Below are 26,229 nucleotides of genomic sequence, written 5' to 3'. Positions count from 1 at the left end.
GTTAATAGTGCCCAGCTTTATTTTCCCGAACGTTCGGAGAAATAGTGCCTAGCTTTATTTTCCCGAACGTTCGGAGAAATAGTGCCTAGCTTTATTTTCCCGAACGTTCGGAGAAATAGTGCCGGCCTATTTTATTTCAAACTTGGAGTAACTCTTATTTACTCGCTCTCTCTCTCTCTCTCTCTCTCTCTCTCTCTCTCTCTCTCTCTCTCTCTCTCTCTGTCTCTCTTTTTTTTCTCTCTCTCTTTTTCTCTTTCTCTCTCTCTTTTTCTCTTTTTTTCTCTCTCTTCTTCTTCTCCTCTTTTTTCCCCCCCCCCTTTCCCCGGTGCTTGCGGGGCCCCCCAAACCCCGGGCCCCGGGGCATTGCCCCCCCCCCCCCTGACCCCCCCCCCCCTCTCGACAGGCCTGCTGATGTGATGTCACTTATCACTGTTATTACTGAATCTTGTTATAGATAGATTAGATATCTAGACGGGAATGAAGTTTTCGTACCCTGTAACTAATCAATGGGATCAACGCCCTTAAATAATTGCAAAGTCTGCATAACGGATTTTGAAAAAAGCATGCATGTCTTCCCTAAAACAACAAAACCAAAACAACTCTGAAGAATTTCGGGGATCTTCGGCACTTCGGCTTATTGTGGATGGGTTCTTTTGCATTTTATTCGTTGTTTTGTAATAATATCCGTTTATGTTTTTAAAGTGATGTAATGTACACAATATGGCGCTGCCCTGTGTTTCTAGACTTTCTCTGTGTTCTCGGACGTTTCGATTGCGGTAAGTGTAAATAAATTTAAATATGAGTAGCAGTGTCTGCATATGGAATACACTAGATCTATATTTTGTTAAAAGCTTTTCTTTGAAAAACTTGCATTTTTTATGTTTTCAGAACGGAGGAATCTCTTATGGCCGAGTCCCTGCTGACGAAACTGACATTTCAGACTCGGTGTTCAGTCTACTCATACTCATACAGTGTATGAGTATGGGGGGGGGGGGCAATGCCCCGGGGCCCGGGGGTTTGGGGGGCCCGCAAGCACGGGGAAAAGAGAGAGAAAAAAAAGAGAAAAAGAGAGAGAGAGAAAAGAGAGAGAGAGAGAGAGTTTATGATACACTATGCTGATCATTGATTCCATACATCTAGATCAAGATAGATCTAGATTCTAGATCTATAGAATCTAGATCTAGAGATATATATCTAGATCTAAATCTAAATGCAAACAGACACTGATAAGATCTAGATCTGTATAGATCTATCTAGATCTAGACTATATCTAGTCATCTTTCTGTCACTGTAAATTTAACTCACTTCTGGCTCTGGGCCCTTTCACCACTCACCAAGCGTTGAAGACTGGCGTTTTTGGGAGTAGGCCTACAGTCAAACCTGTGTAAGACGGCCACCCATTGTCAGGAGAAAAGTGGCCGTATAAGACAGGCGGCAGTCTTAGGCAGGACTGATCAAGATGGAGAAAACAAACCATTCATTCCAATTTGAAGTCCCAATCGAAATTAGCCGCAATTGTTGTTGTTTTTGTTGTTGTTGGTTTGTATTTTGTTTGATTTTTATTCCGTTGCTGATTTTGCGCAAGGGTGACAATAAAACGAAATGTATTAGACGAGGAAAACCAAGTGCCATGTTAAAACAAACACATGGGTCGCCACCACTCGGAGAACGAGCGACGCTTCTGTCACAAGTTCATGTTGACGTCCATTGTTACTTTGTTACAGACTGGGTAAACAGTGACCACTCATCTCACGTACGATAGTGTATGAGTTCTGGGCGGGGCTTATGGGTTATATGAGGGATCACATGCTTTCCTCACCAGTAGCTGAAAATTGATACACCTATTGGCCAACTGTGGGAGGGGCGTACCCAACATGATCGGTTGGAGGGACTACAGGTTCTAACAACAACGACAAGGGATTGGATTATGACGGCTCGCCCACAACACCAGGGGCCAGTGAACAATTTATGATAAAATGTAATGGAGTCACTAAGGTGGTCGTCAAAGACAGGTGTTATTGCTTAGATCTAGTGTTATTTAGCGGTTCTTGTGTATTAAAATACGAAGTGGCTAGCCGTACTTAAATACAGCTAGACTGCCAGTCTAGCCGTACTTAGATCTAGGTTTGACCCTATATCAACTCAAGCCTGTTAAGTACACAGGTCTCATTAGATCTAGATTTAGTAATTATTCAGGTTCAAATAATGCAAGTCAGTAAGGGACCTTTTGGTTTTGTCTGAAATACAAATACTTTAGGCATTGCAAACTAAAAATTTCATTTACAATTCAGCCATCAATATTAAGTACGGCTAGCCTGACAGTCTAGCCGTCCTTAAGTACGGCTAGCCTGGCTGTCTACCCGTCCTTAAGTATGCCAGTCCAGCTGTACTTATCTTAGGCCCTATTAACATTAGAAAACAGGAGGTTTAAAATACATGCACTGTCATAAGGCACCTGGTTTCGTCTCAAATACAAATAATACTTTAGGAGGTACTGCACACTAAAATTTATATTTACAATCCAGTAGGCCTATTTTTTTTAAATGGTCAGTCTAGCCATCATATATTTAGAATAAGTAGGCTACGGCTAGACTGCCAGTCTAGCTGTACTTAAGTACGCTGTCAGTAGTGTCAGGGCAGGTTTGACTGTATTTCAATAAACCACTACAACTCTAAGAATTACCCTATTGTAATTATTTTTTGACACAGTAAAGTAACATTTAAGCTTAATCTAATTAATACAAAAAACTAAAGTTGTCTAAGTCTAATACTTTAATTTGTATGATTTTATGGCATGAATTTGATTTTCAGAAAAATTTCCAGAGACGTGACAGGTAGAATGAAATTCTCAACAACAGCAAAAATAAAAGTTCAAAGTGTTCTGTTTTGATTTGTATGCATGTGTGAGTGTTTGGTGAAAATATGAAAGCTGGTCTGTGCGTTGAATCAGACCCATGCACTGAATTACATGAACAGATGTACGGCACGATGTTTGTGATTTCGTTGCGCGAGCAACAACACCAGTACTAGATCTAGATCTAGCGCTAGATGTGGCCCTAAAACTACGACTCGGGCAGTGTTCAGGTACATATCCAGGATCCTAATATCTGACACATCATATTCTGAGACACTAGAACTTATAAAACGTACAGAAGTATCGAAAACGGCATAATTATATGATTCTTGTTCATGCGACCGTTACTACGACGCGACTGTTGGATTACTATCAGCTGTATAGGAAAAAACACTGCGCGAGTTCCGGTCAGTTTAACCCCAGTTGGGGCGACTGTCCTTCAAGTTCAATAACTTAAAAGCTACCGACCCCAGAGATACGGAACGAAGTCTAAGTAGCTCAGGCCTGGCCAAACAAGGGTACGAGGCGGGTCACACGATCCGTGCGTGATTTGTAGAACGAAAAATAAATTCCGAAGTTGATCACTCAGGGCTTGTGGGAACCGTCGCGAGCGTCGCGGCGGGGGTCACGCAACTGTTGTGTGAACCATCTGAAGTGAGTTAAAATTATAATTGTAATTACCTTTTGATAAATTATTAATGTACATTCTAAATTAAATCTTCGTCCAAACTGTGACTGTTCCATAGTTGAAGTTGAACATATTGTTTAAATAAAGCAAAAACAATGTCTGGTAGAGTTAATTTTAGGCTTTATATTTTTGAAAGTGAAGATCTAGCTTTTAGTTTTAGCAAAATCGCAGTATTACTGTACACTTCTATTAGCTAATTTATTTTTAACAGAACTAGGCTAATAATATGGTCTTGCCAATCACACCTTTCATCAAGCCTACCTACCTAAAAACTTTATTGATCTGACTCGATAGATTTCAATACAGTAGTCTCAGCCTAAGATCCCAGTGCTCGGGAGCAAGGAAATGCGGGATCATATAGGCGAACCGGGATCTTAACCGACAAAACCAGGGAAGAATAAGGCTCACAATCGGTAAAATGGTCTCCCTCCACTCTATAATGAACTGGAGGGACCGCTTGATGGGTTTATGATGGCGAGCAAAGAGTGGTTAACCTTGATGACCTATCAGTATCGCAGTGCATAATGGGATGAGGCGTGCCATTTTCACTTATTATACTGTCATGAGTCTCAAGATTTACGCTATAAATCCAGTTGCCATTCCCCTTTATCTGTCAAAAATTTATAGCTTTCCATGTTCTCTGACTGTGTCCCCCCACCCCCCACTGCCTTTGTCGTTACACCCCATTACATTGTTAACACACCGATTAAAATTCAGTCTGTCTCCCAAATTCGGGAGTAGAGACAACTGCTGCAATGGTCAATGTAGAGTTCACGGTTCGATGTGATCCTGCCTGGAGGGAACGTGTAGGCCCTACCCACCCAGCGAGTGATGTAAGTTTAGGGGGAGAGCTCAGGTGTGACTGCGATGCGTAGGGAAAACAAACGTGTCAGTCAGTTCACACCCTGGTGTGATCCCGTCTGGGGCAAACATTGTATCACTTCATTGAGTTTTACTACAAAGCGTATGTGATCACATTCTCGATAGTGGCTGATCTTTGACGCGACAGACAGTTTATTGATCTCAACTTTTCGCTCTTGGTTGATGGGCTCTCCCGCTCTCGGGTTTTTGTTCCGCAAATTATGATCTGAAATGCGGGATCTTAGCCGAATGTAGACCTTCAGAGTGAATCAGAGCGGGATCTTAGGGGTGACTTTTGTATAGTAAAAATTCTGTCAACATAAAACAGCGAAATCTTAAGCACACTGGAATCTTAAGCAGTGGGATCTTAGACGGAGACTACTGTATTGTCAATACATATTCATGAACAGTGTAGCTCATCAGCTGGCCCAACCCTCCCCCAAAAATCGTGATTTGCGATTGCCATGATGATGTGCATTTGATGTTTGCAAGTGTGCTATGAAATGTCCGTCTCCTTTCAACCTTGTGGATTTGGGGTGTGACGAGATGACTGGGACATCTTGACTGCACCGGTCTGATGAAATGACCATGTGACGAAATGACTGGTATTTTTTGTTTGTTTTCATGTAGGATTTTACTTTTTGCTTTAGGGGTGACTAAATGCAAAATACAGTGGAAACCATATATAACAGGCCCGGTAATAACAGGGATCCGGTAATAACAGGGATTTTTTTAAATCCCCGTTTTTTCCTACTCTTTGTCTCTATTAAAAGTTATCGGCAATAACAGGGCCTCATCGGAGCCCAACTTAACCGGTTATAGCAGGGACAAAGGCTCGTTAACAATGTGTGAAAAGTAAGAGAGAGAGAGAGAGTAACGCAGTGATGGAGCAAGCCATGCCACTGCAAGCACACACAGCATGTGAAGCGAGGGAGGGCTGCAGACCTCGATCTAGCCCGAAACCTAGCAACACGCACGTGTAATGTGTCACCAACGCACGTCAAGCACAAGAGAAAATGCCTTTCAATTGACAAAAAACCCGAAATAACCCAGGTTGTTGACAAAAAGCAAGCCCCACTGGCAGAGATTTGTCGTTGTTCGACATTCCACAAGGGTCGATTCACACCATTATCAAGGATAGAAGAAGCTAGCAGCAGCATACTCCAATGGAAAGTTTTCTCAGGATCGAAAGAAGATAAGACTACCCGATGCAGATGCTGTGGACCAAGCTCTTCTGATGTGGTTTAAGGAGGCAAGGAGAAAGATAGTGCCAAAACCCCTGTTCGTGGATACTTGTGGCAAGGGAAACTACTCATGAATAAGTACAGCTGGATTAGTCCACAATAAATGCTTACTTTCCTTGCATTTCTGATTTAACAGGGATCGGATATAACAGGACATTTTCTCTACTCCCACCATCCCTGTTATATCAGGTTTCTACTGTAGGTTACTGCCAAAGTCGAGCAGTCTTGTTTTCTCGCAGTACCTTTTGAAGGCATTTCAATACATGAAGCTGCAGTGAGCACCTAGCACACCTCTGTGATTGGCCCAAATATGGATGACGTATTTCCGCCACCTGTTTTTGTCGTCTTCTGGGCTTCCCTCGCCAGTTGACCAGATCTTCTAGACCTCACCACCGTGACGGGCCCACTTTGCCACAATTTTAAAGCGTGCAATGGGCTTCGTCACTACTTCTAGGTTTCATCGTTGACTGCTTGGGCTGTGTGTGTGTGTGCGCATCTGCTTGTGTGTGTGTGTGTGTGTGTGTGTGTGTGTGTGTGTGTGTGGGCACGCACTTGTGTGTGTGTGAAAGAGAGATAGTACTACTTTGAGGAGAAGATAAATTTATGGTACGAGAATTGCTGAGACTGTTTATAAAAGATAACGCAAATTATACCCAAAAAACCCAAAACAAACACAGCGAGATTTTCAACAGTTACTAGCAAGTTGTGGCGAGGGAGTTGGAATTATTTTGAGTACGTATGCGCAGAAGTCGCTTAGAGGATGGGAACCACACGGGGAAAGGATCATCATGGCTTCATTCACTACTAGGAGCAAGAGCATCAATATGAACATAATACAGATCTACGCCCCAACAAACGATGCTTCGGATGAGGACAAGGATGTTTTTTACAGCCGGCTCCAGGGGGTCATCGACAAACTACCAAGGAATGATGTCAACATCATAATGGGAGATGCTAATGCCAAGATTGGTCAGGACAACGTAGGTTACAAAGGAATCATGGGACAACATGGCCTGGGACAAATGAATGAGAATGGTGAACGATTTGCAAATCTCTGTGCTTTCAACAGTCTTGTCATCGGAGGCTCTGTTTTTCCCCATAAGAGGATCCACAAGGCTACTTGGGTATCACCGGATGGAGTGACGGAGAACCAGATTGATCATTTTTGTATCTCTCGTAGGTTCAGGCGTTCACTGGAAGATGTCAAAGTACAGAGAGGGGCAGATGTTGGATCGGATCATCATCTGCTGTTAGCAAAACTCAAGCTTCGTCTCAAAAAGCATGGAACCAGAACAGGAATCAAAAGAATGAAGTTCCAAGTAAGTCTTCTAGATGGACACAAGAAACAGGAGTTTCAACTGCAGTTAAAGAACAGATTTCAACCCTTGGCGGATGTTGGTGAGGAAGACATGGAGGTGGATACACACTGGACCAAGATTAAAGAAGTCTTTACATCAACATGTCAAGAAGTACTCGGGATGAAGAAATTGGAGCACAAGGAATGGATTAGCCAACACTCTTTGGATTTAATTAGGATAAGAAGACAGCTGAAGGCAGAAGTGAATGCAAGTAGAACAAGAGGATCAAGAGCGGATGCATTGGAGAAGTACAGGACAACAGCTAAAGATGTCAAGAAATCTCTAAGAAAAGGCAAGGAGGAATTCATGAACAGGCTAGCAGAGAAGGCAGAGTAAGCAGCGATAGGAGGGCACATGCGAATTCTTTACCAGACCACAAGGACACTTGCTGGAAAATACGGGAAACCTGAAGTACCAGTAAAGGACCAAGAGGGGAGAACCATTTTTGGAAAGGAAGCTCAGTCCAAACGATGGGTAGAGCATTTCAACAGTCTCCTGAACAGACCACCACCGAGTAACCCACCAAACATCCTGCCAGAAAGAAATGAGTTACCAATCTGCTGTGATGCTCCTTCAAAACAAGAGATTCTGGATGCCATAAAGAAGCTGAACAAAGGTAAAGCGGCCGGTCCTGACCAGATTCCACCTGAAGCCTTAAAAGCAGATGCCAATGTGACGGCAGACATCCTCCTCCCGCTGTTTACCAGGATCTGGAATGAGAGCAAGTTCCCAAAGGATTGGAAAGAAGGACACCTCGTGAAGCTTCCAAAAAAGGGGGATCTCAGCAACTGCAGCAACTACAGAGGGATCACTCTTCTCTCAATACTAGGTAAGGTCTTCAACCGAATCATTCTGGAGAGAATCAAGACAGCAACGGATCCAAGACTACGGGATGAGCAGGCTGGTTTCCGGAAAAATCGCTCAACCACCGACCAGATTGCCACGCTGAGGATTATTGTGGAACAGTCCCTGGAGTGGAACTCCCAGCTGATCATCAACTTCCTTGACTATGAGAAGGCTTTTGACAGTGTAGACTGAGCAACACTATGGAAGATACTGAGACACCACGGAATCCCACAGAAGTTGGTGAACCTCATTAAGAGCATGTACGAAGAGACAAGTTGCAGGGTTGTACATGATGGCCAGCTCACTGACAACTTCGACATCAGGACTGGTGTGAGACAGGGATGTTTATTATCACCGTTCCTCTTCATATTGGCAGTTGACTGGCTGATGAAGGAAACCACCAGAGGACACAGAAACGGTATACAGTGGACACCATGGACACAGTTGGACAATCTGGACTTTGCAGATGACCTGGCGCTTCTGTCACACTCTCAGGAACAGATGCAAGCAAAGACGAGAATTTTAAACAGCCTATCCGAGTCTGTTGGATTGAGGATCCACCCCAGAAAGTCGAAAGTCCTAAGGATATATGCACGGCGAAAGGAGCAGGTCACAGTACAAGGAAATGCACTAGAAGACGTTGAATCATTTGCTATCTTGGGAGTATTATTGACAGAGAGGGAGGAACAGGCGCTGAAATAAAGTCCCGCATTGGAAAGGCACAGGCTGCATTTATTTCTTTGAGCAGGATTTGGAGGACCAGGGATATCTCATTACGAACAAAGCTTAGAATTTTCAACTCAAATGTGAAGTCAGTCTTGTTGTATGGATGTGAGACGTGGAACGCATCCCATATGTGCATAAAGAGGATCCAGGTTTTCTTGAACAAGTGTCTGAGGAGGCTGCTGAGGATCAAATGGACAGACAGGATCACCAACGAGGAAGTATTAAGAAGAACCAGACAAAGCCCGGTCAGAGATGAGGTGGGAAGAAGACGTTGGTGATGGATTGGACACACTCTCAGGAAGTCAAGCAGCTGCATAACAAGAAAAGTGTTAGATTGGAACCCACAGGGTAAAAGATCAAGGGGAAGACCTCGTGGAACCTGGAGAAGAGTCACGGAAATGGATGTACAAAAAAGTGGGAAGACGTGGAGTGAAATCAAGCAACTAGCCCGGGATAGGGAAAGGTGGAGAGTGTTTGTTCGTGGCCTATATCCTGACTCAGGGTGAGAAAGGCAATGATGTGGCGAGGGAAACCCAAGAGTCTTGGTGGGTAACCCCGGAGGATGACAAAGATAGATGGTGGAATTACGTCCTCTATATTTGGGTCAATCACAGAGGTGTGCTAGGTGCTCGCTGTAGCTTCATTATTTTTAGTTGAAGTGTATAGTCTGGGAACATTGCCCCAACCACAATTGAAGTATCTGAATCTGAATATTTAGACGTTTAAAAATAGATATACCTCTAGAAATTGGATTTGATGCAAAATATGCTTCGTTCTTCCCAGTTCTCGCAGAATGGCAAAATGAAAGATGACACCTAAATCTCACAAATAACCCCAAAATCTCGTGAACAGAAACTGTTCGTAGAAATAGAGGTCAAGTTTATTTTCCCGAGCGTTCGGAGAAAGAGTCACTTCGTCTAACTTTATTAGATTGTAGATCTTTGTGTTAAAGTAGATCTAGAGTCTAAGTGTTAGACAAAGTCTTGATCAAGATCTACTGCATTATTAGATCTAGGTCTATATGTCTTGACACGATGGAATCAGGCGCTCATTAATTTTCGGACATGTGAATTTGGAGTTATTGGTGTAGATCTAGATCTATCATTTTAAAGTTTGCTCATTTGTCTTGCTTTCGTTGAAAAAAACACTCATTAAGATCCTAGACATTTCCCATGATTTACGATTGAAGGAGGTGGGGGTCCTTCAGAGATCATAAAATTAGCGAGAAAATGGCCGCAAAGTTTGGTAAGTTCCAAAGTTTGAGAGGCCTCGGAAACTGCAAATTTACATTTTTGTGCCCTAAATCAACATTTTTCAGTAAAATCCATACGGAAGTGTGATATTTTTTAAAATGAAGCTTAAAGTTAAAGTGTCTTTAAAAGGTGTACGGCAAGAAAGTAAAATTCTATAAAAATAAATGGACACAAAAATGCCAGTTCCTTCGATTTCATTATTTTGATGAGCCCCTGATTTCACCATGATGCCTCACATTTATATTTTTTTAAAAACTCTTTCACTACCGGGGGGGGGGGGGGTTCCCTCACCTGGGCCGGGCCGTATCTGTGACCTACTTTCTGATTTTGTCTGCTCTCAGACAAATTAAAGATTTTTTGGGTTCAATTTTCAATATTAATTATTATTAGCCACATGTATTATATGAAAATAAAGGGTAAATAATTACTTGTCTCAACGTGTTGCTAAAAATGATCAATCTTCAGCCCGAGATTTCAGATTTGATTAAATAAAAGTAGGTGTGGTTTTGAAGCAGGAAGTAGTGAAAGACTTAAATTGCTTATTCTTCAGCAACAGGAAAAAAGGACTTGCCTTTTGTAGGCCAAAAACTGCAAGCAATGTGGGAGAGGATGAACATCCACCCTACCGCCAGGATGACCCCTCTTCTTCCTCACCGGCGTTCAAACAGGAAACCATTTGCTCTAAGGCTGCCCAATCCTCGAGGCTCTTAGAAAGAAATATTGATCCAACCCTAGGCAAAGAGACCCAAAACTCTGTTGGGGCCTGGAGGACCTACAATGAACAGCAACCTTCGCACTAGAGACTACGTTGTCCATTTAAAGATGAATGAGAAGAAGAAAAAAGACTACATTAATTCATAGATCATGTGGAGGACACTGTTGCCAACAAACTTGAAAATCAGTGTGAAACTCAAATTTTAATATAATACAGAAGGAAAATGTTTTAAAATGATGTACAATGTAATGGTAGACACCTGTTCCCATTAAATTTTCTCACATTATATTTCTTTGTGTATTTCATAAAGCACTGTTTTCTTCCTTCTGAAGAAATTCCTTTGTGTAATTATGATCCACTCAGAATGGGAGATAAGTTTAGGTATTGGCACTGTAATTATAGAATGATAGATAGCTCTTTGACAAAATGGGTCGCCTTGTCACTCTCAGCTTTTTCGAGATATCTTTACAAATCGAAATGATAATTAATTTTGCAGCAAACTTAGAAGTTATACTTGGTCCTGTCTTTGATAGCAGTAATTGGTGTCGACTAGCACACTTCTTCAATACCATCTATATAAAATATTCTAATTTTTTTTGGATGACTCCGCCCTGAAAACAGGATATCGTTCTTATTTTCAGTAAAATGTTAGTTGTTTTTTGTTTTAATCCAACATTTATTATTGCGTTGTTTCTGTTGTTTTTCAGAGGGATTTCAAAGATTTTCCACAGTTATGCACCCCACAGTACCCCTCCCATCCCTGTTTCAAGATGTTTTCGATGGCAGAATGGTGCTACTCAGTTGCGCAAGTCTTTCACACCTAATAATGTCTTTTCAAGAAAGTTTAGAACAAAGCAACGAATTCAAGAGACTGAAACAGTTCGATCACCTGGGAGAAATCCTGACTCACCATCCCTTTTCAAGCCTTTTGTGTTCTCAGTTGGGGTAATGCCTTTTTTTCTCTCTTTTTTTATTTTGTTCATTCTTTTACATAGAAATGACTTTAATGCGTAGGCCTATAGTGATGCAATACAAAAGGTGACTGCTCTTTATTTTTAAATTGTCAAAAAATTTTGCTAGGCTTAACGCTTAGAGCCTGAGAAACCCTCTGACCGGTCCGGGACTTGATTGATGCATAGCCCGATAAACCCTTTCACCGGTCTGGGAGTCACGGATCCAAGTTAGCCTGAGCCAGGCCCTACTAGGCCTAAACATGTGTGCAAAAAAACTATTCAGTAGCTCTAGATGTGAGGTAGGCAACTCTGATTAGTTTCTGTGTGGATATTTTGTTATTTTGTGCGACGTATTTGTTGTCTGGTCTATTTGTTGTGACCCTTGTGAAATTTCCTAAAAATGGGCGGGCGGGGGGTATTCCAGGGTCAGCAGAGTCAGGGTTAATTTGGCAATCCAAGTGAGTGAGGAACAACTATGATATAATATAATGATAATGTACACTCTTCTGATACCGGTATTAAGTCTTCTGATATTTTATAGTTTATTGTTTTGTGATTCTATTGTTTACTTTGTGTCATAGATGAGGTCACTCTTTTGCCCCCTTTCCTTGCATAATATTATTTCAAAAGTTTATTATATTATATGAATCATTGCACTTTTTGTACATAGGTCTGTGGATGCAGTTTTCTCGGTGCTATGATCTGGAACTATGAGAAGATGCGCAAGACGTTTCAAAATCTGCAAAAGGGTGAACAGAGAGACGGCCAACAGGGCAGAAAAGCTAATATGAAGACGTTTGGGTTCCGACAACATGTAAGTATTTGCCATCTTTTCTCTCTTTGCTTGCTTTTTTTCGTTCTAGTCTGGATCATTGAAAATTCTTTTGTCTCTGTCTGTCAGTCTCACTTTTTCCCTGTACTGTGAAAGTTTTGATATGCTTCTCTATATTCTAACTCAAAACACATGCATTTGTACAAATTTGTTCTCTTAAATATTGTAGAACACTGAAGAAATCTGGTTGGGGATTTTGGTCAATGGTAGATGAGATCGTGTTGATATATAAGATCTGCTTTATTATCTTTTCTACTTCTGCAGATGAACGGTTTTTGGACGAGTTTGTCCAACAGTCAGAAGCTGGTCCTGGGCATTGTGGCTGCCAACTTTACAGTGTGGGGCCTGTGGAGGGTGGCACGGCTACAGCCAATGATGATGCGGTACTTCTCATCCTCAATAAGTAAGGCTTAAATCCTTTCGTGTTAATTTTCATCCTATATATATATAAGTTAGGCTTACAGACATTTCACGTTACTTCTCCTCAATAAGTAATGCTTACAGATATTTTACATTACTTCTACTCCCTCCCCAATTAATAAGGCTCACAAATATGTTTTGCTACTTTTCCTCCTCAATTAACCCTATGCGTACGTTGTGTTTTACTATCGTATCTATATGGCGGGGGGAACTCTGTGCCATCGCTTTCCGAAGAGGAAATTTACTCGTTAATCCAATCCGTACGCTTTGCATAATAGGCTGTAAAAATGATTTTTGAGAAATACTGATAGTTTCATAGTATAGAGATCTTCGCTCTAGAAGTATTCTAAATTGTGAAGAATGCAACCCTTGGGGTACAAAATGACCCAGGGCGTACGGATAGGGTTAATAAGTAAGGGTTGCAGACAATTTTCATACCCATTTCCCCCCACCCCTGCCCTTCCTCATCTTCCTCCCCAGAGACGTGGTGTTGAGTTCTGTTAGATACATAAAGCAATTGAGATCTTTCGCTTTATTCTGTGAATATTGAAACACTGGTTACTGTTAATAATAAATGGATAAATAGCATTTTTATACAGTGTAGCACATACCCCTGCTCAACATCAAGCTCTATCGTTTTAAAAGTGTTACTACTTTAGGTTTTTTTTTCTCTTCTCAGATCACCCTCTCCCATCAATGGTGCTGGCTACCTTTAGTCACATCAGCTTCCTGCACTTGTTCGTCAACATGTATGTCCTCTGGTCCTTTGCCTCTGTCGCTGCCAATTTGTATGGCTGTGAGCAGTTCTCTGCTGTCTACCTCAGTGGGGGTAAGTTTCAGTTTTTGTTGTAATTATTACTTACAAGGGGGTTTGTGGTTGGCGGGTTCTCTGGTGAGGTTTGCTCTGGAATCCAGCAAACTTATTAGATTAAAAAAAACAACAACCATAATGCATTCATTTATTTATTGACAAGTGGTTGACTTCTTGTCCAGTGTCATTATAATGTAGAACCCCCCCCCCCCCCCACCAAAATAATGGTGGGGGGAGGGTTGGGGGGAATAGGAGGTGGCCGTTTGAACAGGTGATTATCTTGGAAAAGTGACCATTGCAGCAGGATCATCATCATCATTGCTTTTCTCACCCTGGGTCAGGGTATAGGCCACAAACAAACATTGTCCACCTTTCCCTATCCTGGGCTAAGCCTCTTGATATATTTCCATCATACTTTTCTGTAGGCCTACATCAATTTCTGTGACTCTTCTACAGGTTCCTTGTGGTCTTGCCCTTGATCTTTTTTCCTGTTGATTCCTTGATTCCAGCCCAACACTTTATTTGTTATGCAGCTGAGAGTATGTCCAATCCATTGCCAAGGCCTTCTTCCCACCTCAGCTCTGACTGGGCCTGTCATGTTTTCCTTAACACTTCCTTGTTGGTGACCTTGTCTGTCCATCTGATCCTCAGTAGCTTCCTTAGACACTTGTTCAAGAAAACCTGGATCCTCTTTATGCAACCTGGATCCTCTTTATGCAAGTCTAAGATGCGTTTGTCACTGGAGCAGGATCCACTGTAGATATTTTCTAGCCTGTTCCTGTGTCATATGACATGTGACGGATTGTGAATGGTTGGAAGGGTATACTGCTAGTTTCCCTTTTTGTCTCTGTCTGTCTGTCTTTCCTTTTCCTTGCTCTGAATAACCGTTGCATGTATTGTGTTGACATGCTTGTCTTCACTTAAACAAAGTGGGTAGTTGGGCGTGCCCTGGTGTAGTTAGCTTCTTCTTTTTTCCCCATCAGGTATCATGCTTTTTTGTGTTCATTGCTCTGGTGTAACACCTCTGATCTCAGGCACTTATATGACGTAAAGGTGTTACAAGCGCCATAAAACACATACTCAAACAAAATTACACAAACAAGCAAACGAACAGGATGGAATTACGACTCGTTGATTTTAATGAAGTTACAAGTGCTATCAAACACACTGAAACAGACAAAATTAAGCGAACAAGCAAACAAACAGGATGGAATTATGACTCGTTGATTTTAATGATATTGTCCCCAGGTACACTGGCCTCCCTAGGCAGTATAACCATGCACAAGCTGCTGCGGAGGCCACCATCTGTCTCTGTGGGAGCCGTAAGTTTTTTTGTTGTGTCGATAGATTTCTGATGATGGTTTTTCTGTTGTGTTGATAATAGATTTCTGATGAGTTTTTTCTGTTGTGTTGATAATGGATTTCTGATGAGTGTTTTCTGTTGTGTTGATAGATTTCTGATGAGTTTTTTCTGTTGTGTTGATAGATTTCTGATGAGTTTTTTTTGTTGTGTCGATAGATTTCTGATGAGTTTTTTCTGTTGTGTTGATAATAGATTTCTGATGAGTTTTTTCTGTTGTGTTGATAATAGATTTCTGATGAGTTTTTTCTGTTGTGTTGATATATTTCTGATGAGTTTTTTCTGTTGTGTTGATAATAGATTTCTGATGAGTTTTTTCTGTTGTGTTGATATATTTCTGATGATAATTTTTCTTTGGGTATTGCAGGGTTTTTTTTTCAATAGTCTTTGCGTGAGAGCTGTAAAGTTTTTTACTTTGTTGATAGAAATCTGGCAACAGTTTTTCTGTGGGTGTTGTAGGTTTTCTGTCAATAGTTTTTCTATGGGTCGTGAAGAAAGTTTTTTGCTGTGTTGATAGATTTCTGATGATAGTTTTTCTGTGGGTGTTGTGTAAGTTTTTTTGCAAGTGCCGTTAATCTCATACTAAAACTTAATAAAAAACCCCAAACTAAAACATCAAATCTTTAGCTATAAAAATGATTAATTTGTGTTGCAAATGCCGTAAGACTCATACAACCCCCCCCCCCCCCAAAAAAAAAACCCCCTAAAATATCTCATCTTTGGCATTATATGATCCATTTGTCCATTTGTTTTTAACCCAATTCACCCTACGTTGCCGTGGGCAGTGCACTTGTGTCCACCTGACTTGCTGCGAGCCGGGGGGGGAATTATCGGTCTGAACGTGACACACTGACCTTAGACACGCATTGTGCCCAAACTATTTAAGGTATCAAAAGTGAAATTTCTCTTAGATTTTACTTAAAATGTTCTTTTAATAATTTTAGAGAGAAAGAGGAAGGAAAGAGCAGAGAAAACAATATATTCTTCGTCCGACTATGACTCATCAGCACTCGATTTATCCATAGCAACTTGCAGTAAATCAAATCTATTGTCTAGATCTAACTTTTCCTCCAAGTTTTGAAAGCACTAAAATCAATCCGATCACCGTGTTTTTATAGATTTACGTCTACTTTCACTTTCTTTGCCGCTTATGCCTAAAACAAAACTAAAAACATGGTTCATGTGTTTTAGCAAACACAAAATAGCTGTGGCCAGTGTTATTTTTTGTGGCTGTTTTTTTTCTTTGTTGTCCATGAAGATTTCAGTGCTCGCTTTCTTGCCATGATTTGCAGTGGCAAAACAACAAAACTAACTCGTAGTTGGCGAAAAACTGAATCAAACAAACTAGTAAAAGCTGTTACCAGTTACAAGCGACCTTTTATTTTCCATAGAAATCCGAATAAGTGGTTTAGACTCAATTTTGTGGACTGGTATTTTGATACGACTATTGTCGTAGCTCTGTGGATGGAAACGCGCAGCAGCTACAAAAATATACTCATAGCGCGGGTGCTGTAAAACTCTTGACTGAGGCTGTCATGGTCTGGGTCTAGAGGTTACGGTGTTCGCCTCTCATTCAATATGTCCGCGGTTTGAAACATGATGGAAAATTTTCTCCTTTCACCTCCTTTCCTGCTCTCTATCCATGTCCCCCTCCTCTGGCCTCCTGACTCTTTCTGCAGCCTTTCTACTGCTACACCCCTGATCTTATGCTAGGTAAGATCCAACACCTAGCCTTCTCGAATAAGGGGGGAAAATGTAGGAGGTCCAGTGTGCAAGTTGCGCACGTTAAAGATCCCTTGGTGGTACTAAAACCGATGAGTAGGCTTTAGCCACCACCCGGGCAAAATTCAAAACTCATACCAAACTGAAAATGTTTATTCTCGCGCTCATATGACCTTATGCAATTGCGAGCGCCGTAAAACACTTACCTTAAAAGACTCCAAACTCTTACTAAAACTAAAACTGTCATTCATGTCCTCAGTCGGGGGCTATCATGGCGCTGTTGGGCATCGTTTGTGTGACTTACCCCAACGCTCAACTGAGCATTGCTTTTGTCAACGAGCTCTTCCCACATTCTTTTTCGGCTGACTCGGTGAGTACTTAGTAGCTTAACTGATTCTATCCATCATTTTTTCAGGTTCTGGACAGAGCTAAATGAAATGTAAGGCCAAAGAGGAAAAAACAAGGAGGGGGTCAGCGGTAACAAGACGACACTACTTTTTTAAGCTGTGTGCTTCCCTTGATTGTTACACAACTACACAGTGAAAGTAACAAGAGGGGATGGGGGGGGGGTTACGGTACCAAAGACCAAGCAGCGTGAGGCACACACTACTCACCAGCACAGACTTTGTTGTAGCATCCTTGTAAGGCCTGTTTATGCCCGCTTACTGGGGAAAATGAAAGGCGAGGCTTGCCAGCGACAGACTGAGAATAATGGGATGGGGAAGGGGAGTGAGCGATCGGGAATGGGGGTAGGGAGATGATGCTCAGCGCGCAAGACTCTCACGTCTGTGAGACACTGTATTGTGTTGGAGACTACACTGTGTAGGCCCTACATGACACACTATAGCCTGTTGTGGTGAAAAGACTACTTGGCGGGTATGCGGACTTAATAAAGAACTAATGCATTGACAGTTAGTGTGGCTTTTTCCCCCCCATTTATGTTCGTGGGCTACACAGGTACCCAGGAAGCATATCGATAAAGCAGAATGGGCTGAAAAAAAGTCTATATAAGAGGAATTGTTTAGTGAAGATATGGAAGGAAAAATTTCGTAATTGGAAAACATGTCGATATGTCAAAATGTCCATACATCGGCTGTTGATATAAGTGGATTATACTGTATTTTTCCCTGTTCAATTTTCAACCTGGGGTGCATCTATTTAATGCATTACTGTGAGGCTCTAAGTTACCCTAATATGTATTGTCATATATCATACTGATGGATATCAATTGAGGAATCTGATTTATACCAATTTTACAATGACCTATATTCTGATTGTATTGTGTTTTCCCTCAGACAAAAATGAATGAGAAAAATAAAATGCACAACACATCTTCAAAAATCTCAACTTACCTCATTTTCTCAGCTCTTAAAGTCCTTATAATAATATAATCAATAGGAATCAACTCAAAATTGTAGAGATATCACCCAAGCACACATTTGTGCAAGAATTTAACAAATTTAGTTGAACATTTTCCCCTGAAAGGCCTTTTTGATATACCAGGCTCCATATTGTTTATCCTTACGCAGTAACTACATAGTGACAACAAAACAATAACTTTTGAAAGAAGTTGGCGCAGTTTCTATCAATTTTGGCGCTCCGAGATTACGGTCAGGCTTGTTTACAAGTTTTACTTCCTTTTGACAACTTAAAAGGTAGGAACTATTTCAAAAAGTGCACACACTTGTTTTGGGTTTTGTTGAGCCGCTCACAGCGGTTGAATAGCGACAGCGGGAAAACCAAGAGTGGCTGTCAGCGGCCGCGTAGACAGAATCAGTTAATGAAAACTGTTCTCAAATTATAAAAAGATTTTTCATCAATTCTGATATTGATTGTTTTTGTTCAATCTACTCACATAATATTATTATATGTCTAGGTCTACACTAATACATGTGTCACGACACTGTGAAACAGGCATTCGTCAATGGAAGAGGCTAGCAGTACTTAATGACAGCTAGACAGCTGGGCTAGCCGTACTTATTTTTAATATGATGGCTAGACTGACCACAAAAAAAATAGGCCTACTGAAGTGTAAATATACTTTTTAGTTTTCAGTACCTAAAATATTTGTATTTGAGACGAAACCAGGTGCCTTAATGACAGTGCATGTATTTTTTTTAAACCTCCTGTTTTCTAATGTTAATAGTTAAATAGGGCCTAACAAGATAAGTATGGCTAGACTGGCAGTCTAGCTGTACGGCTAGACTTCTTGACTAGCCGTACTTAAGTACGGGTAGACTGCCAGGCTAGCAGTACTTAAGGACGGCTAGACTGTCAGGCTAGCCGTACTTAATATTGATGACTGAATTGTAAATGAAATTTTTAGTTTGCAATGCCTAAAGTATTTGTAGATTCTATTTCAGACAAAACCAAAAGGTGCCTTACTGACTTGCATGTATATGGACCTGAATAATTACTAGATCTGTATCTAATGAGACCTGTGTACTTAACAGGTTTGAGTCGATAGGGCCAAACCTAGATCTAAGTACAACTAGACTGGCAGTCTAGTCGTACTTAAGTGCGGCTAGACTCTCAGGCTAGTACGGCTAGCTACTTCATTCTTTGATTTTTGGACATGTGGAAATATTGGTATCAAATTAAAGCTTGTTCGTTAAGTGTTGCTTTCAATGAAAAAAATTACCTATCTCTCTTGAATAGGAGTTCAGATATTTAGGGTTGAAGGAGGTGGTAAATTAAGTGAGAAAATAGCAACCAAAGTTTGTGACTTCCAAAGCTTGTAAGTAAGTAAGTAAGTAAGTTTATTCCGTGTTTAAGGCCATTGGCCCCCATCACATCGCACAAAACATTCATTTGATAAATAAAGTTTCCATATATTGAATAGGTAAAGGTTGTGCACATATCTCTTATCATGAGTCAAACATTGCATACTTCTGTCACTGGGCTGAGTCAGGCTGGAAGGAATTAACAATTTCCTTTCAAAGCTTGAGAGTCCTTGGAAACTGTTAATTTACATTTTTTGTGTGCCTCTAATCAATGGGTAAAATAAAAAAAAGAAAAGTGAAATGCACACAGCAGTGTGTTTTTAAATAGACATAAATGGTGTTGAGCCAAAATATAAAAATTTCATTAAAATGGCCAAATGGGAGGAAAAATACTAGTTTCTTCAATTTCAATACTTTGATGAGCGCCTGATTTCACCATGTTGCCTCTCATGATATATTTATAACTTTTGAAAGATCTGTTATAAATTCTTGCCTGTGGTCGAGTTGTATTAAGCTTATGGGACATGTAGCATTGTCACCTTTTATTTTATCTTCATATATTGAAACTTTATGTACAGTGAAACTGATATATAACAAAATCACCGGTCCTGACCTTCCATTTTGTTGAATCCGAGTGTTCGTTGTAGCAATGTAAGCAAGAAATTGGGCTGCAGTGTAGGGTCTAGTATGGCAACATATGGTTCCCTAGACCGGCACACAACTCATTACAGTGCTCCATGTCTAAGCTGACCTATAATTGTTTTTTAGCTGGGGGTGGGGAGATAAGATTGTGATTTGTTTGCATCTCTACTGACATTCCACGCCCAGAGTCCTTGTGCCTATGCCGTCCTACCCCCCCGCCCCCCTCAGTAACACCCACAAGTGTGCTGGCTGTCCATTCGACCTCTCTTGACCCGTGTACTCGCTAAGCTAGCATCTGAGTTTGCTGCTATTTTTTTGTCCAAAAGTTGCCTAAAACATGGCAAAAGTTGCCAATAATTTTCAAGCTTTCAACTCTGTGTGACGAGTGACGACATATATAGCAATTAATATGTTGATAGAGATAACTTAATCTAAAGCGCTAGAATTTCTTGTTCTTGTTTTAAGCATCCAGAATATTATTTGTAGCCACACAGAGTGTAAAAGCGTGAAGATTAAAGGTTTCACAACAGAATGAAATCAAAATTAGAACAGCACATAAAAAACCACAAAATGAACTAATATGGACGTTTGTCCACTTATCCGAAGATTGGCCGTATTGACCCTAAACGTGTGTAATTCAAGAAAAAGTACAGGATATTATATTAGTATATCGTATATAAATTATGGGACCACTGACAAGGGGCCTACCAGTGTCAGTATTTGGTGTTGGTGGAGAAACGCTCTAACATAACACATTAATTTATATAAAAAAGGTTTGAACAACATCAAATTAAATGACATTATATAAACACAAAAATTAGAAAACACATCAGAATAATAACAATTTTAAAAAAATTAGCACGCCAGAAAATTAACACACAACAAAGAGGGAAAAATAAAAGAGAAACAGCAACATGAATAGTATGTAATGTACGCATATTCTTCACATGAAAATAACAAATCAACGTGGTGTCAACAAGTGAGAAAGTGACGAAGTGAAACTTAACTTTCTTTCTAAAAGTATAGAGGTTCGGTTTCTTTTTTTTTTTCTTTTTTTTTTTTATACCCCTTTTTTCCGATTTTGAAATTCCCCAGTGGTGGGGGGGGGGGGGGGGGGGGGTTTGTTTTTGTTTTGAAAAATGCAGAAATCCCGGCCAGAACTCTTGGACAAAAAAGTGCCAATAATCGCGGCCGCAATTCGTGGTCCAAAAAGTGCCCAAAATCATGCGCACGATTCACGGGTCGCGGCCGTGACTGGCCCGTGACAAACGCAGATGCTAGGCTAAGACAACATTGTGTCTTATGTGCATGTTAGCAACACGCATTATATTGGTGTTAAAGAAGGCTTCTGATAGGTCGCATAAGATGTACGCAATAGGCTAGGCTAAGAGTGCAATGATTCACAGATGATTGATGGTCTCAAGGAATAGAATAGGTAAGCTTCTCTGCGGAATAAAAATGCTCAGGGGGGGGGGGGGGGAGCTGTTCGCCCTGCAAGTGACTGTTAAATCCGAGCTTGCTCATTTGTGTGTTCGTTGAGTCCAGCTATTTTGTTGATTTTAATTTAATTAGAAATTCTTCTACTTTCTTTAAGTCGGAGCCTTCTACTTTCTTTAAGTCGGAGCTTCTGTGTTTGTGTCACAAGTGCCTTTAAACTTAAACTAAACTAATCCAAACTCTACCAGTGTAATGTTTCTCATCTCACTGACTCACAATTTACCACTTCTCCACCAGTGCAGCTCAACACAATTTACCACACTTCTCCACCAGTGCAGCTCAACACAATTTACCACTTCTCCACCAGTGCAGCTCAACACAATTTACCACTTCTCCACCAGTGCAGCTCAACACAATTTGCTGCCCTACTCAACCAATGTTTCTCCACACAATTTGCTGCCCTACTCAACCAATGTTTCTCAACACAATTTGCTGCCCTACTCAACCAATGTTTCTCAACACATTTGCTGCCCTACTCAACCAATGTTTCTCAACACAATTTGCTGCCCTACTCAACCAATGTTTCTCAACACAATTTGCTGCCCTACTCAACCAATGTTTCTCAACACAATTTGCTGCCCTACTCAACCAATGTTTCTCAACACAATTTGCTGCTCATCTCTACCTATGTTTCTCACCACAGTGCCTCACAACTTGCTACATGTACTTCCCTACCTTGTTTCTCCACAGGGCATGAAGGCTATCATCGCCTTCGACCTCCTGGGACTGGCTCTGGGCTGGCGTTTCATGGACCACGCCGGACATCTTGGGGGAATGATCTTTGGCATGTAAGTTGTCTGTCTTGTTTTTACAGGCACCAAGTACAGAGATGCTGTCTCCTGTTTAACTTTTACAATATTGTATAATCTTAAACAGCGTAACATCGTCCAATAGTTTAAATATCGCTGGTCTCCGGCACAAGTGGGCCAACTGTTTTCCTGTAAAATTAAAAGTATTATTAAAACTTTTGGGTTTTTTTACTGTGTAAGGAGGGTCGGTAGCACTATGTCAAGAAATCCAATGAGTCAGAAAAATACATTGCACATGTACATGTAAAGGAAAAGGGACTGAGATTCAGACTGAAAGGTAATAATCTGGAGAATAGGGTGGATGTTGCAAAATTTCATAGCCACTTTCTTGCGCTGTCTCTCTGCAGCTTTTCTTAATGAAGTGTGTGCTGGCACGTCGTTGTGAAGCAGCAAAATACCTTTTCAGATCCTTTCTCTGCGTTTTTCTTTTATAGCCTCTCGTATTGTTTTTAGTTTGTTAGAATTGTGGTCTTCAGAATCAGTGATCGTATGTCCATTTTCAAGATAGTCTGTCGTAATCACTCTTTCTTGGTTCCAAAAGACTTATAGCATCACTTTTCCACTTGTGATGTCTGCACCTTTGCCTTCTTTGGTGTTGGAGACGAGGGCGATTTCCACTGCATTGATGCAGATTTTGACTCAGGATCATAGTGTTAGACCCATGTCTCATCCATGGTTAGAAGTCTTTAAAAAAATTTAGTTTCATCCTTTTTATACAGACCAAGCAATTTTTGACAACAGTCCACGCGTTTTGAGGAGACAATGAATGCGGGACCCATCTTGCATAAACCTTGGTCATATTCAAATATTCATTTAAGATTCGTTAAACTGATCCAATGCTAAGCCTAGTTTACTTTGCTCAAACTTCAAACATTCAACTGTCACCCGCCTATCAGATATCACAAGTTTCTTTATTTTCAACACATTCTCTTCTGTTGTTTCTGTCACTGGATGACCATCACGATGGTCATTTTCAATGTCCATGAATCTGCATGTGAATTGTTTTACACCAAAATTTTATCACAGCATAGGGTGGGCTATCAGTTCCATACGACATGCATCTCCATAAAATGCAGGAACAAAAGCTTCATTACTGCCCTGTGCTCAATTTTCTCCATTTTTATTATGTTGAAACTGGAGAACAACATACCCTCATTGGCTTACAGTGCTCTGGTTTTAACATCAGTACGGTAATCGGAAATTCCCCAAAATTTACCTGCATTCTAGGAAGATCATTGTTGACTTTCACCACAAATTTCAGCTTTCTATAATTATTATTCCTTCATGATCAGGTGAAAAACTTTTGGTATGCCCCGCGATTATAATGTTATGCATGTTAGAACATTTAGGAGGTGGGCGTTGACTCTGCCTGTCAGGGCCACCCCAAGCTGAGAGGTTTATTACCATATAATAATATTATCGAGATATTGGTCAAACCTTGATATGCCTCCCTGCCATTCATTATACCTCCATCCCTGCTTACTGCCAGGTTTTGCCAATGTACGAAGGAAGGCCTATATTATAAACATAGTAGTATGGTGAAACTCGGGTAAATGAAGTCAGGGGCCTGACCTTAAATTTAGTTGAATCTGAGAGTTCGTTATAGCAATGCGAGCAAGTTGCGTCACAATGTAGGGCTTGGCAGATATATATAGCAAAGTCTGTATCCACAAACCAGCATGCAATTCATATGGTAGATTTAATGCATGTCCAGACTAGCCTTTTCAGTAACCAGGCAGGGATTTGGATGATCGTGATGCATCTGTACACATGCACATTGTCAGCCCCGCTATACTACTGTGGAACTCGGATTCAACGAGAACTCGGATTCAACGAGAACTCGGATTCAACGAGATGAGACAGATTCCCCGTTTTTTTTTCTTCTTTAAAATCAGTAAAAGTAACCCGGATGCAACGAGCATTTAAATCAGCGAGCTCGGATTCAACAAGGTCGCTTCCAGGGCGAACAGCCCCCGCAGACGTGGCTTCGGTAATTTTTCTCCCAGAACGAACTTTATCTATTCCCAGAAACCATCCATTGCACCTGCATCGTTAACCATTATTCACTTAGCCGATTGCATGCAACCAATCAGCGGCGTTTTAAAATACCAAAACATGTGTTGTTGGCACGCGCACATGTCTACTCTGGCGTGTGTCGGGGTCGGATGGGCGGCCTGCACACATGTGGCTGTGTTTGCGTGTCGGGGGAGGGGGGGGGGGGGCACTAGCGGTCCGGGCGTTGAACGTCACATATATGCAAATGCGTCACAGTCTTTTTTTCCCCTCGGCAACTCATCATTATTACAATAATAAGCTAGTCTTGACATTGACCTAGGTAATGAATTGTGCGCTGGTCTATGGAATCAAAAGTTGCCGTATGCTAGGCACTACACAGCAATACAGCGGATGGTTGGCGGGTGCTCTGGTGTGGTGTTCTTCTTCTTTCCTATCAAACATCTATCGTCCTTATCTCCCCTTCTTCTTTTTTGTGTTTGTTACTCTCTTGTAACACCTCTAATCTTCTGGCGCTCATATGACCTTATGCAGTTGCGAGCGCCGTAAAACCTCTACTAAAACAAACAAACAAACAGCAACACAACTTTTTGGTAAACAATCGTGATGACACAGGCGTGTGCATTTGAACGAATCGGTCTTTTTTTTTTACACAGCTCAAAATACGCAGGCATTTCAGGCACTACTTGTGACTTCTCTTGTACATTACTTGCTCAGTGCCTGTAATTATCTACACAAAACCTCATATTTGCTATAACGAACACTCGGATTCAATGAGATTTTAGGTCAGGCTCGACGACCTCGTTGAATCCGAGTTCCACTGTATACAGTACTGCCAAATTCATGCTCATTCTAAGGTAGGTGGTACAACAGGGTCTTAGTTATTAGTTTGACTGTACCCAATAAAACATTTTCCACACACTGGAATTCAAGTCTTCGTGTGGCGGCAAGGTAGTGACTCATTCATCGCCACCTTTTTGGGGGTCGCAACATGCACTAATGGCACCTGTACAAACTACCACTTCCCACAATTTCCCCCCCCCCCCATTACATTATATTACTTACTTTAAGTAAGGCATCCATCTGTCCTTGACTACCACTTTTCTCCAAATTCAACTGTAATTCTTCCTTACTTTCAGACTGTATGCCAAGTATGGACAGAAGCTGGTCTGGGGCAAGCGCGAGTCCATTATGAAGCAGTGGCACAATGTACGAGGGAAGCCATAAGCCGACTGCAGTGTAGTGTGTCATGTTGTGCATGTGTGCGTAGTGTGTCGTGTTGTGCATGTGTGCGAGAGCGAGTAGATACTGCTGCTGCGCCCTATTCATGTTTATAGAAATATGTGATCTTTGTACATTTTGTGATGAATTGCTGAATATATGACAATAAAAATATGAAGTTTCTTCTTACCGCTACCTTTGTGTTACTGAGTGTCACATGAGATAGTAGATAGCTGGTTATACTTTTTTAGTTTTAAGGGGGTATGATGAATATATGATTCGTTAGGTATTGTGTTTTTTTAATTATTTCAGTAAGAGTTTTACGGCACTTGCTACACAATATGGTTATACAAGTGCCGAAGATTAGAGGTGTTACAAGAGAGTAACAATCAGTTCCAACGAGACAATCCTTAATTAATCCCCGATTTTTACTTCTATAGAGTAGAACTAGACTAGAACACGACTATTGCGGGACTTTTGGTTCCAGAAGAAAAACCCCGCTGTAGGCAAGTTCTCGCTATAGGAATGCAAAGGGAAAATTTTTTTAAATAGACATGATTACATCCCTTCCATATATATCAATAAAATTTGCGCTTTAGATTAGTCTTCCTTTTCTTGTCAACTATGTTGATTATCTCTACTCTGGCGTTGACCAGATGACAAGGACATGTGGTTACTTGG

The 26,229-nt window shown here is 41.0% G+C and overlaps 1 protein-coding gene across 2 annotated transcripts; it reads left to right on the top strand.

Moving 5' to 3' along the window:
• The first annotated feature begins 677 nt into the window (after positions 1–677).
• LOC101863415 (presenilins-associated rhomboid-like protein, mitochondrial) lies at positions 678–25,743 on the top strand. 2 transcript variants are annotated; one of them, XM_005092591.3, is made up of 9 exons: positions 678–776; positions 11,253–11,490; positions 12,169–12,312; positions 12,595–12,733; positions 13,430–13,579; positions 14,810–14,883; positions 16,903–17,013; positions 22,196–22,293; positions 25,467–25,743. In XM_005092591.3, the coding sequence occupies exons 1-9, from the start codon at positions 721–723 to the stop codon at positions 25,552–25,554; spliced, it is 1,098 nt and encodes a 365-aa protein (XP_005092648.1). In that variant the 5' UTR covers positions 678–720; the 3' UTR covers positions 25,555–25,743. The 2 variants fall into 2 exon arrangements, with proteins under 2 accessions (XP_005092648.1, XP_035824170.1); XM_035968277.1 differs by lacking the exon at positions 11,253–11,490 and having other exon boundaries at positions 704–776.
• The last annotated feature ends 486 nt before the right edge of the window (positions 25,744–26,229 follow it).

This window comes from Aplysia californica, unplaced genomic scaffold (genome assembly GCF_000002075.1).
Source record: "Aplysia californica isolate F4 #8 unplaced genomic scaffold, AplCal3.0 scaffold00049, whole genome shotgun sequence".
NCBI classification, from domain to species: Eukaryota; Metazoa; Mollusca; class Gastropoda; order Aplysiida; family Aplysiidae; genus Aplysia; species Aplysia californica.
Note: the sequence above shows the minus strand (reverse complement) of the source record. Positions and strands in the feature narration are given on the sequence as shown.